The sequence below is a fragment of the Aricia agestis genome, chromosome 5, assembly GCF_905147365.1.
Source record: "Aricia agestis chromosome 5, ilAriAges1.1, whole genome shotgun sequence".
In the NCBI taxonomy this organism is placed as follows: Eukaryota; Metazoa; Arthropoda; class Insecta; order Lepidoptera; family Lycaenidae; genus Aricia; species Aricia agestis.
In genome coordinates this window covers 10,734,700-10,751,110 of record NC_056410.1, presented here as the reverse complement: position 1 = coordinate 10,751,110, position 16,411 = coordinate 10,734,700, and the positions used below count along the sequence as shown (strand labels likewise).

The 16,411-nt window shown below is 36.8% G+C and overlaps 1 protein-coding gene across 1 annotated transcript; it reads left to right on the top strand.

Moving 5' to 3' along the window:
* The first annotated feature begins 1,978 nt into the window (after positions 1–1,978).
* LOC121726814 (probable cytochrome P450 304a1) lies at positions 1,979–15,570 on the top strand. Its single transcript, XM_042114353.1, has 9 exons — positions 1,979–2,108; positions 9,571–9,819; positions 10,066–10,238; positions 10,877–11,149; positions 12,289–12,406; positions 12,907–13,087; positions 13,174–13,291; positions 13,582–13,723; positions 15,352–15,570. Exons 1-9 carry the CDS (start codon positions 2,015–2,017, stop codon positions 15,534–15,536), a joined length of 1,533 nt encoding a protein of 510 aa, XP_041970287.1. The 5' UTR covers positions 1,979–2,014; the 3' UTR covers positions 15,537–15,570.
* Positions 15,571–16,411: the final 841 nt, after the last annotated feature.

Here is a 16,411-nt window from a genome sequence, read left to right as displayed (position 1 = left end):
GTCCAACTTGCACTTGGTCGGTTTTTTTAAAGCTATTTAAGCATGAAGAAGTAAAAGACATAATATTATGTGATGACACACACTTTCGTATTTATAATATTAGTACCTAATTAGTATGGATTTTTAAGCGTGAAAAAATACAAATTATTGTACTTATCTATAGCTCGTATAAAACTGACCTTTGCCACGATTTATAAGGAACTTAAACTATTGTTCTAAAATGTTTGAAAATATTCGTCGATGCAAATTTTTCAGTTTTTGTGATCATCTTCGACTCACAAGTCACAAGGTTATATTCCACGTGTTTAGACAGATATTAATATAATCTTTTTTTCTTTGCACGTGACTTCAGATATTAAATCAATTTATGTAGAGTACCTAAATATCTCACATGGTTATCTACTTGCTTGTTGGCAGTGGTGTGGAGAGAACAGGACATTAGGATTCAGGACAAGACATCTAGTTGAGAACAAAATACATTTATCGCCGGTTTACATATTTATTCCAATCCAGTAATTAAATAATTGGAATAAATATGTAACCCTGTTACTAGGTTCAATTCATAATTATACACATAAATTACTATCAAAATATGCGCTGTTTACGGTAGATTAGAGTATTTATTAGATACCTACTAGCCTACTACATTATCGATTATTTCCAATTGAGCAAAACTCTGCTGGAAAGTATGAAAATTCTGTACGTACCGTACCTACTTATATTATGTACTAGTAGGTACGGAATATGAGTAAGTATTGCACATTGACACATAAAAGTAGTTAACTTCACAATATACCTACTCTCAGAGTATTCTTCGGTGGCTGCCAGTTGCCACTAGTTCGGAAACCAACCTGGTGAGAAGAAACTTTGTCACAAAAAGTTTTTATTTGTTGAATTATGAATTTTGTTTTTTTTTTTTGTTGAATGCAGTATTGTGTTTAATGGTCTAAAGTATATGACTGTATGTTATTCAAAGTAATTACCCCTGCAATCAATGCATCTTTGCTAACGCAGTGGTAGTTTGTGGCCCTTCTTGAAAAAATGGCGGATGACGGAAGACAAAAAGCCTCTCGAGAATTGATTTTTTTTTCCCACTAAAAAGTTGTCCAAATTTTGGAAAAAGTAATAGTCGGTAGGTGCAAGGTCTGGTGAGTATGGCGGATGAGGGAGAGCTTCCAAACCCAACCAAGGGTTGCGCGTTGTCGTAAAGGAGCAGTGGAGACGACCGATTGACCAAAACTGTAGGCCTACTACGAAACTTTGAGACTCAAACAATCGTACGAGAATGCCGCGTCCCGCTCTGACAACGTCATTTCTCGTTTGTTAGAATAGAACGCGGCATTCTCGTACGATTGTTTGAGTCTCAAAGCGGTTTCGTGGTATGGCCCCTGGTTGCAGTCTGCAGACGTGCGAGCTTCGTCACAATTAATTGTGGTCAGTTCTTTATTGTACACATTTGCAGTAATGTTCTCACCGTTATGTAAAAAACTGTGATGAGTTGATGACTCACACCAGCACTAGACCACCAAACTGTGACCCTTTTTTATTTATTGTTTATTTTTATACTGATTTATTTTTAAAATATGGGAATGTGACGGGTTACGATCCAGTATTATATTTTGATGGGTCGCGCCCAGGTATTTGGAAAAAGCTGCTCTACGGTACGTCATGTTCGTAGTAGATTCTATACGAACCTATTTTTCAAACGACTACCAAAAAAGGAGGAGATGTTTCGTACCCAAGGTCCTTGGGTACGAAACATCTCCTTTTCAAGGAGAATTTTAATAGGAATAATATATCTAGTAGATGGTTAACGCGTAGCTTAAGCTCAGCACGTTTATAAACATTAAACATATTATGATATCATAAGTTATTAAAATATTCTTTGTAAACAGTCCGAGTCCGAATAACTGATAGGATATTATAATATACAATATAATTTATCTTGCCCGGTGGCCAGTCCTCGCTGTATATTATTGAACGGCGCAATCGACGGTAGTGCTTTCCGTTCGCGATGATAGGCGTTACTATAGCCCTGTCCCTCTGTGTATACTTCTTGAAGAGTTACTATGACAGCATAAACAAAAGACCAGACAACTTCCCGCCAGGTAAATATTAAATAAATATATCGTAATTGTATCGTATCTACGACACAATCTTTGTCGTGTGTGCAATTTATATTCGAGTTAAGACGAAGTAGATTTTGCCTGTGTTCTCAAAACTGGTTAATTTTGGGACACGAGAAGCTAAAAATCCGCCAAACCGTAAATATCTATTCGAAAAGGATGTTACTCCCGTATTATAGTTAAAATGTTAGTGAATCTTTGTGTGTACTTGTCGCAAACAATACTTGTCTTGGCGGGGGGACGTCGTGTAACAAATCGGCTACAAGTTTTATTTGTAAAAGACGATTCTACAAAAATAAAACATTTAATTCTATAACAAATATAGCTAAGTTTGGCAATTTCCACATGTTGTTTCGCGTGCAAGACACCTTCGACAGGTCCTTGCTGCACAAGTGTACACGGTACGGTCTCTACACCATATTCGGTATCCTAACTAGGCTAGTACGTCCATAACAGCTATAATCAACCTACTTCCCGCAGGTCGCATGTGGCCTAGAGTTTGGAATCAGACTTTCTATATATTTTCCTCTTACTCTGAGTAACGCAAAATAAATTACCTAACATTAATGAATTTCAGCTAAGTACCAGTACTTAATAATTAATTAATATAGCATAGTACAGTTATGTATATTATAATTGATATGGTAGTTTTGAATTTTGAAAAAAATAGATCAATACTTACCTGATTGTATTACAATTTAAAGTAAATTGTTTTAAGTGAGCGGTAGGCAATAGGCGGACCGCGAAAGGTCGAATCTCGGACCGCGAAATATTGTAACGTATTTTATACATAGATAAGGTATACATATAAATATTTAAATTAATTTAAATAATATTAAGTGTGTTTTTTTCTGGACCTCGTTAAAATTTTCCCACAGTATCCGGACCCCACCTAAAATTACTTGCCGAACCCTGGTTTACGTAGTAAATATCAATAAAAATAAATTATAATATAAGTAGATGATATTATATTAAATACTGTTGACAAACAATATTTTTGAGTTGTAACTTGAATTTTGAAACACGAGGGCTACGAGAGTGCTACGCCGTGCTACGGTGCTACGGAGTTCTACGACGTTTTTTTGGACTAGGACTACGATATGACATAATACTACAAAATAAATCTTGCAGACTGCAGTCTTCGTCACTAGTGTGTTTCTAACTACGTATAAGTTATAAATTTAGTTTCACTATACAGGGTGTAACAAAAATAAGTGATAATACTTTAGGGTGTGTATGTGTTCCTTGTAGAGAGTTCACTGTGAAAGTAGCAGCGCTGAAAGACCAACATTTTTTTTCACTTTTGTATGGGGAAACTCGTGACGCTCGGGCCTTTGCCCATACAAAAGTGAAAAAAAAAATTCGTCTTTCAGAGCTGCTACTTTCACAGTGGACTCTCTACAAGGAACACGTACACACCCTAAAGTATTATCACTTATTTTTGTTACACACTGTATAATTGAAACATTAAAAATGTATTAGCTACGAAGGTGCTACGTCATGCTACAGACCTTCACGAGGTATTTTAGGACTGACAAACACAGTACTTTCAGTTTTATTGTTTAAATTACTTAATTTTATTTTTAAGAATTTGTATCCTCACCACAGAAATAGATCAAGATCCTAACCCACATTTTTTTTGTTGAATTTTGAATGCAGTCTTGTTCTAATTTATCATCTAAAGAACATAACTGCGTTCATAACTCAATACGTATTTTTTGTGGGTTAGTGCACGAAAGCTTAACAGCGTCCATAATATAATAGATATTTTATAGTTTCCACGTTTTATATCGTGCCCGAGTTCACAATAAAACTATATTCCTGCAACAACTATTCTTCACGAAAAGTGTATTAGAAAGGTTTAAAGCAAAATAATAATTATTGTTAAGGTGCTCCTTCGCCGGGAGTCGAGCATTACATCAGTGAAGGAGGAGAACCAAGCATTACAATGCGCACCTTGTAATGATACAATGTGTAATATCTTGATACAACGTGTAACATCAATGTTACGTGACAGTGAAGTCAACTTGCTATAGAATGCTCAAAGTCGAATCTATAATAGTATTGGATCCGACCGTAAAATCCTGCAGGAATCGTTTTTTTTCGATCAAATTTATTTTAAAATAATCTTTAGAACGTATAGAATGGATTAATGTTGGGTTGCCTTGTTAAAAGTAGCCGCAAGTACCTCTAATATAGTAAAATGAAAGCCCGTAATAAAAACTTGCGTGTATTCAATGGAAAAATAAGAACTAAGAAGGAATGACATTGAGGAATGACAGGACACTACGCATAAAAATAAAAACGCCTGTTAAATAAAAATTGCAATTGCAATCCGACGGGTGCAAAGTAAAAAGAGTCATCTACAAAACAGCTACTTTTCAGGAGAGCGCATAATAGGAAAAAATGCTCCCATTTTGTCAATTTCCAATCAAATTTATTGCAATTTTCATCGTTGTTTCATTATTTATAAATTAATCTACATGTATATTTAATTTCTTCTATTCATGTTTAATTTACGAGATATTGTAGTTGTCTGCATCTACATTGCGGTTGAAAATATGACAACTGAGTTAACTACCACTTGGTCGTTTCTACGTGGGAATTAAAAATTATATTTATTAAAGTATTTTTACCGATTACTAGTGCGATTATCAGTACCTACGTAAAGTGTAACACTTTATTTTATTAAAATATGTAGTTAATGCCCGTTTTACACCTTAAAAACACCAAGTTCAGAACATAATTGCATAGATATCGTTTTCTACGTTGTCGATTCGGTGCAAGGTGCACGATTTAGAGGGAAGTTAAAATATGAAATACTAGCTTTTGCTCGCGGCTTCGCTCGCGTGGAATTTGAAAATCGCGTAAAATGCAAATATTCCTGTAAGCTCCCTTAGAAACATGATGTTATTCCAAGACCAAAAGTAGCCTAGTAACATAGGCGGTTACATCTTTTCAAATAAGTTTATGCCAAAAAATAATACGATTAGTTTCTTAGTTAGAGCGTGAAGGAAGGACAAATAAATAAATAAATAAACAAACATACTTTCCCATTTTAATATTAGTTTGGATATACTTAGGAATCATTCATTTACTTTCGTACAAATCGTAATTTCTCACAACAAAAATGAAATTCTGTGTCAATACTTTAATTACTTTAAAACTAATTTAAAAAGTATTCAGTATCATTATCAGTACAGGAACTATGTTGTAAATTATTATAATTTAGGCAGAGGCTTATTACGAGTAAGTCTTTGTACTTGCCACTTGTGAATTGTGATCATGATGTGTTCATTATAACATCATAAGCGTCGCCGGACGTTTTACACCATCGAAGGGATGTATACGATTCTTCAGAACACAAAATGAAATTTTATTTCAACGATTTCTCAATTGCTTTTCATGATCACAGAGATCCTAAAACCGGTCAAAGATAAGTTAAAAGGAAAACTTCGCGAGATATTTTTGCGCTACAGTTAAACTTGCAAATGCCGGAATATGATGTTTTGCATATTTTGTTTACCTAAATTTTGTCGTAATTTACGTCATGTGTCAATACACGTGTCTTTATTTCTCAATCGCCTTTTCTTTAGATCAATACTGAACTGATGACGTCTTTTTCTACCGTTTAACGAGGAAGGCGTAGAATATTCACTTGATGCCTCCACTGCCGAAGAAGTATCAACGGTGTTGTCTTTAGAAGATTCACAGTTTGAGAGGGATAATATACTCGATGGCTCGATATATGAGTTAATAAATTCAAGCAGGTCATAGATTATATGAGATCAAACTATCTGTTTAATAAAAAAGACATAATATTTTGATCTAATACTGATAATGGACGCGGCGGACTTGAAGTGATGAATTGTATTCTGAGGGCGTTGACGTATTTAATAATTTGCTTAGATCGACATCCAAATTTTCAAAATCATTTTATATTTTAGACTGAGAGTGAACTGGTGTGACTGGCCCAAAGTATTCAAACCATGGGGACTTATCTTACGAAGTTAACTTATATTCATTTGTATTCATCGCTGATACGTCAAGGTTTTCTATAGAAGTTCAATAATTCTTCATCGGGCAACACAGTATTTTGCTCGATAAATCTATCGTTTATGTTCTGGAAACTTTCAACTTCTTTAAAAAGGACTTTCTGAACATGAAACAACAGTAAAAAATAACAGAAAGAAATTAGAAGTCAATTAATATAATAACAATAAGAATTAACATAGAAAGGTACTCATAAACATAACAAACAATACTAATTTACAAAAGTAAATTGAGACATCTAAATCACAATCGCAACGTAGAAAAAGCTATATGGCAGATAGCCGCTTATGCCGCATAACATGACCCCCGCGCGTCCCGCGTATAGACGACCAGCGGTAGTTATCCGCATCTACGTCGTGCAATTTCACAAAACAGGAGTAGATGTCTTCTTTTACGTGACAAAAGTACCAGAAATAAGGTGATATTTGAATTTTTGTTTTTGTTATGTTGTAGAACATGATATTTTAAGCTAGTTTCTACAAAAAAACGAAAAACTCAAAATTGCAGATGACTCTTTTTACTTTGCACCCGTCGAATCAGTCAGGGAGCTGGAGGTAGTATTGCAATATGTCAAACTCAAAGTCAAATCTAAATTGTTACATTACACGTGAATGCTCCCGGTGAGGGAGCACCTTTAATGCCTCGTGTAATTGTTATCAGTAGTCACGTGAGACATCACGTTATTGTGTTACTATCTCACTTCTTTGTTACCGAATTGTCTATAGCTGATATGATACTAAAGTCGAATAAGATAATTACAGTAGCGCAATAAAAAATTATTTATGGATATATTTTAGCGGATTTATCAAAGACTTTTATAGCCGAGACATTTATAGAAAAATAATATTTGTCTCGAAATATCAACTTACAACTACCGGCACACAACTATCAAATTTCTATCCATAAGTACCTACGAATAGTAAAAACTAAAATAAGTACTTCAAAAAAAAAACGCTGGCATTTTATTATTATCATAAAAGCAGCTTTCTGAGTTTATATACTTCTTTCATTACTTGAGCACTAATAAAATTTGCGAGAACATGTGAATAACTATAATATAGAGTAAGCTGTAAGAGCCTGCGAAGTGCGATGGCCAGACCTTCCTTCGTTTCTTTAAGCTGAAAGTTCACGGTTTACCTGTTTGTAGCCTTTACAAAGGTAAGAACGACCAGCAACTATGAAGTTTCGGTCGCGATTACTTTAGGAGGTATCCAGTACTGAAGGTCTACCTGACTTTCCATAAAGAGTAAAGCTCAAATTAATAGCTTATATTATTCTTCGCGGTAAGTGGCAAGCGGTAAACTGCCAGACACCCATAACCTTTTTTATTGCGCCTCTTCACGATGGGCCAGCGTAGTGGGCCATCACGATGGCCCAGCGTGTGGAGCACGTAGTGGCGTAGGATGGCCGATGGCGCCAGGGCTGGCCGTGGAATGGCGGCGGTGTCGGTTTTTCGGCCGCACATCAAAGGATGATGGTCCAGCGATGGCGGTACGCCTCTACACGTTGGCGATACGAATTACGACAGTCGATGCCCGACCGCGGTCGAGTGAGGACGTCGTAATTACAATTTACTAATTTTATTCAAAATGACGAGTACGTGATCTCATAATGAATGAAGTTTTAATAATATGATAAAGGCGAAAGTTTGTATGGATGTTTGTTACCCTTTTACTCAAAAACTACTGAACGGATATTAATGAAACTTTACAATAATAATTATAGCTTTTACATTATATACATAACTCCCGACTTTTTAAAGATACAAGTTTTAGTGTTTCAGCGTTGTTTTAAGAGCATATTAATATTATGCTATTATTACATTCATCATTGTCATCATCATCACTACCATAAACCATTGTTTTAAATTTAGTCTCGAAATAATTATTCCTAGAATTCAAGAGAAGGTTCATATTAGGAGGGAGGTGATACGAAGTTCACCGGGTCATCTGGTGAAGTCATAAATTATTAAAAATGCACGTTTTGCATTGCCGCAATTTGCAATGCTTACACGTCCATCTTGAACGACGTTTAGATCACAACTGAACACGGCCATCATGTAGAGGCGTTGCGACCATTGCATAGCCATCGCATGCGCCATTCGATCGGCCAGCACTGGCCCATCTTGTAGAGGGGCAATTGAAGTATTATTGCGGATCTTCACGATGGGCCAGCGTAGTGGGCCATCACGATGGCCCAGCGTGTGGAGGGCGTAGTGGCGTAGGATGGCCGATGGTGCCAGCGCTGGCCGTGGAATGGCGGCGGTGTCGGTTTTTCGGCCGCACATCAAAGGATGATGGCCCAGCGATGGCGGTACGCCTCTACACGTTGGCGATACGACAGTCGGTGCCTGACCGCGGTCGAGTGAGGACGTCGTAATTTGTATTACAATTTACGAATTTCATTCAAAATGACGAGTACCTACGTCGTTTCATAATAAATGAAACTATATTAATATGATAAAGCCGAAAGTTTGTATGGATGTTTGTTACTTTTGTTACTCTTTTACTCAAAACTACTGAACGGATTTCAATGAAACTTTATAATAATTATTATAGCTTTTACATTATGTACATAACTCCTGACTCTTTAAAGATACAATTTTGGGAGTTTCGGCGTTGTTTTAAGAACGGAAAGCATATTATGCTATTATTACATTTATCATTGTCATCATCATCACTACCATAAACCATTATTTTAATTTTAGTCTCTAAATAATTATTCGTAGAATTCAAGAGAAGGTTCATATTAGGAGGGAGGTGATACGAAGTTCACCGGGTCATCTGGTGAAGTCATAAATTATTAAAAATGCACGTTTTGCATTGCCGCAATTTGCAATGCTTACACGTCCATCTTGAACGACGTTTAGATCACAACTAAACACGGCCATCATGCAGAGGCGTTGTGACCATTGCATAGTCATCGCATGCGGCATTCGATCGCCCAGCGCTGGCCCATCTTGAAGAGGGGCCATTAGACTTTGAGGGTGTCTAGCAGTGGGAAGCAACTGTCAAAAACGTCCGGCACTGGAAGACGAGATTCCTCCACTTACCGCAAAGAATATAAGCTATGAAATTCAGCGTTACTCTTTCTGGAAGGTGAGGTATACCTTCAGAACTGGATACCTTCTAAAGTAACTGCGATCGAAACTCCATAGTTGCTGGTCGTTCTTACCTCTGTAAAGGTCACAAACAGGTAAACTTTCAGCTTTAAACGAAACGGAGGAAGGTCTGGCCATCGCCGGCTCTTGGTCCAATAATTATTTCTGTAACGTGTCAACTTGTTAATGTATTAATAGCGAATACTTTAAAAATATGTCGACACTTTTATAATAAGCATTAAATTAAAAGCTCAATAAAAAAATTAGATAATTTCTTTTCCCCCTTTTTAGGTCCAATAAGTTGGCCGCTCTATGGAGCATACTTCACGCTGTTCTTCAAGAAACTCGACGACCTAAGCGGTGCTCTAAGGAAGTTTGCCTCAGAGTACAGGACCAAAATACTGGGTTTCTACTTGGGGCCGTTCATATCTGTTGTGGTGGAAGACCCAGAGCTCATCAAGGAGGTTCTCAACCGCGAGGAGTTCGATGGAAGGGTTGATACGATTCTAGCAAGATTAAGAAGCTTCTGGAAAAAACTAGGTAAGTATAGTATGTGTGATTTGAAACTTGTTGCTTTGAAACAAACGAATTTTTGCGAGACGTCTCTGTCAGTCAAAAGGGCGTTATTCAAAGAGGATATCTTTATTTATCAATGATCAAAGAGGATATAAACTACAATGATATTCTATGTTAATTGATAAACTACCTAACAATCGATGATAATAAAATGATATAGGCGCAGCTGTTTATCTAAAAGTTTGCTAATAACAAAACTCTGTTTATCAGGTATTTTCTTCACCGACGGCTACTTTTGGCACGTCCAACGAAGGTTCTCGTTACGTTACTTAAGAGACTACGGCTTTGGTCGACGCGATGAGAGCTTGGAGACGGTGATTTCTAGAGAAGTGTCGGAGATGATCGACATGGTCGTCAGCGGTCCACAGAATGATGCTGAGAAAGTAATTGCTTTTTTGTAGTCCTTAGCACACTGCCATGAACACGAAAAGCGGAAGATAAATCAAGTCAAAATGACGTTAAAAACAAAATGCATAATGCATTTTCTTCAGTTTTTTACCGCTTGCTTGAGGTTTGCGGCCTCATTGTGCAAACGGCGTTATTAGACCTTAAGGCCATCCCCTTAGCAAACGACCTTGACCATACATTTGACGGGTTGCCGAGGTCGCACAAAAATCCTATTTTTTTACTTATCTTAGTTCAAAATTGACCCTAAAAAAATTCAAACGGGGAATATGTATTATGTAGTTAATGAAATTGTCCATCTATTGTCGTGTGTTTCAAATAAACGTAATTTGTAAATACGAGTACTAGGGAGATGCTGAAAGTATGCTTGAATTTTAATAAATTGGTATTACTTTGGAAGCTGATATCATGAGTATAATAAACAAAAATAGGCAATTAACAACGGGGAAAGGAATATTGATATACTGAAGATTATTGCTGTAATTTTATTATAACTTTGTAGCTTTCAAATTATGAGTTTATAAGGCTCTAAATACGGTAGATAAATTACGGCATCTCTGTAGAATTTTTAAACTTTTTGACATAATCATTATAATATTATGATCAACATTTTCAGGAGCTAGTCAAAGGGGATCTCATATACCTTCAGCACTACTTCGACGCGCCGTTCGTCAACGGCCTGTTCCATATATTCGCCAGGTTTACCTTCCCCCGCTCCGCCTACCATCTCATATGGAAGCTCGCGAAGAAAGTGCTCATGTTCCAAAGAAACTCCAACGACTTCGGTGGCGCTCTAGTTCTTACACCATGGCTGAAAGATGTGATGCCAAAAATTTCTGGCTACGCCTACCTGAAGGAAGGAAACGATGCCCTGCTGGACTTATTTAAAGTGAGTACGAATAACATCCATTTTTCCGACAGGCTACATAACAATGAAAGTGGCACTCCCAGACTATTGACCTATGACTTTCGTCCGATTTTGTTTCAACGAGCTGAAGAATAGCATTAATAGCGCTGGCTACGAACACCCAAGAAAGTGTGTAATAAAAAAATAATAGCACCCACACCGGTTTCGGTGACGGTGGCCGGTTTCATTGAAACCAGGCCAGCTACGCAGGAGTAATTTTATAGTGCCCAACTGTGTGCGCAGTATATAAGAGCACTCTCTATTCCTTTACTCTCATAACCCAGTGGGGCGGAAGACCGACACGACCGGCGAGAGATCAGGCGCAGGACCGGCTTTTTACATGCCCATCCGACGCATGGATCATCTTACTAATTGTCAGACAATCGGGTGATCAGCCTGCATTGTCCTAACCAAACTTGGAAATATCAAATAACATTTTTCCAATGCGGGAATCGAACCCACGATCTCCGAGTCAAGAGCCGCGCTCTATACCACTAGACCACGGAGGCGTCAAGAAAGTGTGTAGTTGGTCTTTAAGAACATGCATTTTACATTTGGTTGCAAATAATTGCTTGCTCCACATATAAATGCAATAACATTGATATTTATAAATGAGGAAATCCTTCGTTTCCCGGTATTCTCCTAACTGATGCCCTTGTATGCCACAGGGTACATCCATCACATGACTAATAATAATAATCGCGAAACTGGAGCAGCTGATATGTACAGCTGCCAAAGTTCAAAGTTCCCAAATGCTGATAAAGGCTGCAGAATGTATAACATATTTTGCAGTTATTGCCTTTTGTTGGGTTCTAACTAATTGCTATTTGCTAGCTAACTTGTTTGTAGTTGGCATACTTTGACTCTTTAACATTCCTTAAAAATTATAGTGAAGCGTGATAGCTATGAATATGGAATACCTAAATGAGGTTTATAATTTATTCAAATTATGTCAGTAACTATAGGTAATGTCTTTAGTTCACAAGCTTACCTTGAAAAGTCATTGCCTGAGAGTAAAACTAATGAACTAAAATGCGAAAAAAATGTGAATAAACTTACAAGAATTTCTTTTTCAAAGTATAAACTTTGGACATAAGTAACTGTAAATTGTGAAATTTCAGAAATTGATTGACGAGAATCTCGCCGACCATGACGAATCCTATGACCGCCATTTCCTCGACGTATACCTGAGGAAGATGAAAGAAGAGAGAAGAACTAACGAGCGAACTACGTTCACTGGTAGGTGCTTACTCGAAGTAGCGGCGTAAGGGGGAGGGGGGGGGGGATGGGAGCGACGCTCAGGGCGCCGGATGAAAACTACCGTTTATCAACTACCTTAGGTGCCGAAGAAATTTCGCCCAGGGCGCTGGTAGAACTAAAACCGGCACTGCTTACTCGAACGTCAATTTATATAAGTACCTACAATAAGGTACCATCGACTGTTAGTAGAATCAACATTGTTAATTAATTTTTACTGTGTCAAGAGATTGGAAAAATAGTCTATACTAATATCTATACTAAGTTCCAAAATTCCCGCGAATTTTTTCACCGTTACAGCATTTGTACTAAAGCTCATTAATGTTAACAACACAGAACAATAAAATTGTTCTGTGGTTAACAAGCACCGAAAATACCCATCTTAGATATTCTATAACTGTATTAGGTACCTATTTTTTTATTAAACAAGCATAATATTTTAGCCGACTGACCAGAATAATTAAATATTGGTCCAATTCCAGAGGAGCAACTGCAGCTGATCTGCACGGACTACATGTTCCCGACGGCGTCTGCGGGCCAGGCGACCCTCACCTTCCTGATAGAGAGGATGCTGCTGCAGCCCGAGATCCAGGACAAGATCCACGAGGAGCTGGACAGAGTCGTCGGCCGTGACAGGCTGCCCAACTTAGACGATAGACAAAGGTTCATATAAATTTGTTAGAAAAATTGAATTAGAGCTGAAACCTAGCAATAATTGTAATTATAATATTCACTTCAATATTTTATAGGTTGCCTTATACGGAGGCTTGTCTGCGCGAAATCATGCGGTATGAGACATTGGTGCCGCTGGGCATCCTCCACCGAGCCATGGTAGATACCAAATTGGGCGGATACGACATTCCAGAGGTATTTGCCATATTTTGTTATACAAGTGTAACAAAACTAAGTGATAACTCTAGGGTGTGTATGTGTCCCTTAAATAGAGTTCACGGTGAACATCAAAGTAAAACACGAAAATTATAAATAGCTCTTTCTTAAAAATGCAATAAAAAAGGCAACAACGTTTTAGTTACGCATACAAGTAATAGTTATTCTTTAATGTTAGGTGTATCAAAATATTGTGTAAACGTAACTTTTAAATTATCGACTTTAAGTGTTTCAATAAAGAAACCCTTACCTTTACCCTTCTATTTTAGAATACAGTAGTGGCTGTGAACCTAACGAGTCTACACCATAACAAGGAGCTTTGGGGGGACCCGGAGAACTTCAGACCTGAGAGGTTCCTTGAAGACGGAAAACTTTGTGTGAGGAAAGACAAGTCGCTACCGTTTGGTGCAGGTGAGTTTGCGCCTTTGTCAATAGACAACTAACAAATAATTTAGAGTCATTAGCGCTATTCTGTGTTGTTCTGTTAAAATATCGTATTTCACCCTTATTCAAGGGTACGCATTTTAACCCGGCAGAGGTAAGCGCGCCTTACTTATTTCAACTAGATAAAGTTCTCGCAGCACGTGACACGTCGTGTAAGCCTAAAATAGTCGTGTTTTACATTTTAAAATTATGCCTATGAATCAAATCTTTGATACTGGCCCGTCTTTATTTTTTAAATATATTTTTGTAAGGGATATTATTAAATGCACATCAGAATAATTTTTCTGCACACTACTTTAACTCCGCTAATTAACTGAATGCATACCAGAAAAACTAATGCTGATCAAAAAAAACAATTGATTAACTGAACAATGAACATGACTTTCAAAAAAACTTAAACATCATACAAATGAGACGACCTTTATAACCGAATTCACACCAAAAATTTGGTTAATACATCGGATATATTATTTGTAAAACTAAAATTTAAATTGTTTATCAAAAATACTAACTTGCACTCTAAATTGGGCAATCTTACAACGGAATTTCTAAAAGCGATATCGAAAGGTGCACCACAATAAAATCAATTTCTATTATCAAAACTAGTCTACAAATTGACAAATCGTGCAACTAAAATATTTTTAACCTAACTTTATTTTCTTTTTGTTTATCTGTTTTACCTTGAACTATTATCTATTCTGTGGTTTTACTGAAAAACATGTTGGGGCCTCCTCGTCTAGGTCTAACGCCGCACTCACTCCTTTGCGCTCGCTCTTTACTCTTTAGCGACCACAGATATATCTTGATCTATTTCTGTGTTAGCGACAAAGATTTTTGGTAATTATGATGAGACATGGTGAAAGATTTTATCATTCCAAAACTATATAATTCAAGGTTTCTTGATAAAAATTAAGAAAAATTATCAAAATTCACTACTGTATTGTACGCTGCGCTACGCTCCCGCCTTAGCCATCGTGGTTATTTTTTGTGAACCACCCAGAAGTAGGAGCCCCGCGTAGCGGAGCTCCGTCGACTCATAATTGAAGCCAGTTGTTTTTTTTTTCTTTAGTAGCTTGTCAACCCCTAGAGTGCAATTCCTAAGCCGGAGGCTTAATTATTTTGCAATATATCGATAAGGAACCCTTTGTGCACGAATCCGACTCGCTCTTTGCCGATTGTTTATTATTATTGTTTATAAATAGAGTTACCATTCACTGTGCCAAAGTTTAGTCCATGTTAAGTTAACACTTGATGATTTTTATGTGTTCTTAATTATATGAACAAAACAGATTAAATTGGGTTTTATTTAGAATAAAATATGATGTTCCTAAAAGTAATTTAGGTGATGGTTTTCCTTTAAAAAGTTGTAGTAAGTTTGTTGAACTAAGGAATTGTTAGATATACTATTTTAATAATAGTTATTCGTTCAGTAAAACAGTTTCGCAAATAACTTTAAATAGTATGCTGAATTCGCTTTATTTAGGGTGCATAATTAGTGTGCAAGTCAGTATTTTTGGTGAAACTTTCAAATATTTTGATCGAGAAAAGGGAATATACAGATATTGATTTAAATACATGCCTTTTTGTAACTGTAGGTCACAGACTGTGTGCAGGCGAGACGTACGCCCGGCAGACGATGTTCCAAGTCTTCAGCGGGTTCATGCAGGCCTTCGAAGTGTCCACCGCTGACGGGAAACCACTCAAGAAGCCTTTCAGAAGAATACAGGGCATCATCACCACCGTCCCCGAGTTCTGGGTCCGCGTCACTCCGAGATCGTAACTTACTAATGGCCGCGGTACTCAGAGACATTTAATTATGATTAAGGACGCTATCACATTTTTTCACAAATATCAGTGATTTTCAGGTACCATTTTAAAGAATTTGGCGTCACACTGCGAGGATATTTTGGTTTCAAATGAAAGATAATATATTCATCTCCACGTCTATACTATAAAAATGTTATAGCCGCATACAAAATTTGTTGCTTATTTAGTCCCCTATACGAATAGCTCAATATTTTATATTAAAAAAATATACAGACGAACATATAACCTCCTCCTTTTTTGAAGTCGGTTAAAAATAAGTGACATTTCCATTTATAAGAAAAATAAGAAACGCTCTCAAATTTCTTCATACATTTTCGTCCTATCAAGAAAGCGGCGAGCGTCGTAACCGCCACTGTACAAGGCGCGCTGATATTGAATGTTATTTTAATGTCCTTAACGTCGATATTCGTACTGACCTGCTAATTTTTGTGATAGCGTCCTTAAGCATCAATTTAATGAATAGTTTGACAGATAATGTATGGGGCTTATGTCAAAATTTTGAACTGATTAAGCTGATTTTAGGTAATGAATGTTCCACTCTGAGTGCGGCAGTAAAACCATAAAACACCCCACTACTTAATTATTATTACAATTTGATAAACTTATATGTATATTAATAGCATTTTAAGCAAAAACCAAAGAAATGTGCGACTGATTTGTCTAATTAAATATTTTGGACGATATAATATTTTTTTATATATTACTAGATGTCCCGCGCGGCTTCGCCCGCGTAAATTAGAAATTTTACAGAATCCGTAGGTACATTTTCCCATAAAAAATATTTCCCCCGTTTTTCCCACATTTTCCTGAGTTTCTTCTGTCGTATTA